Source organism: Pyrgilauda ruficollis, unplaced genomic scaffold (assembly GCF_017590135.1).
Source record: "Pyrgilauda ruficollis isolate IOZ18807 unplaced genomic scaffold, ASM1759013v1 scaffold13, whole genome shotgun sequence".
Taxonomy (NCBI): Eukaryota; Metazoa; Chordata; class Aves; order Passeriformes; family Passeridae; genus Pyrgilauda; species Pyrgilauda ruficollis.
Window position 1 is genome coordinate 10,938,410 of NW_024511432.1, and position 333 is coordinate 10,938,742.

Here is a 333-nt window from a genome sequence, read left to right on the forward strand (position 1 = left end):
CGCGCCCCAGGTGCCGCGGCCCGGCGGCCCCTCGGCGGCCGCTGCCCGGCCCCGGCGTGCGGCCCCGGGGCGGGGAAGGACCTCGGCCCCCGCCTCCTCCTCCTCCTCCTCCGGAGGCCGAGCGCGGCCGGGTCCGGCGCCCCCCTCGCCCGCCCCGCGGACGCTCACCCCACGACTCCCTGGCTGTAGTTCCTCTTCTTCCAGGGGGTGCCGGTGTAGAGCGGCTCGGCCAGGCCGGGCTGGGCGCGGGCGGCCGGCTCGTCGGCCGGGGCGGGGGCGCGGCCCAGCAGCAGGCTGTAGTTGAGCCCGAAGGTGCTGGCCTTGTTGTCGCGC

General features: G+C 80.5%; 1 protein-coding gene across 1 annotated transcript in view; it reads right to left on the reverse strand.

The window, feature by feature from the left end:
- The window catches only part of TENT4B (terminal nucleotidyltransferase 4B), a 39,381-nt gene that overhangs the window by 38,525 nt on the left and 523 nt on the right, over positions 1-333 (reverse strand). The window contains exon 1 of the mRNA XM_041458929.1: positions 169-333. This exon is cut by the window's right edge and continues 523 nt beyond it. Within this exon, the coding sequence (XP_041314863.1) occupies positions 169-333 (165 nt within the window). The remainder of the gene's footprint in view (positions 1-168) is intronic.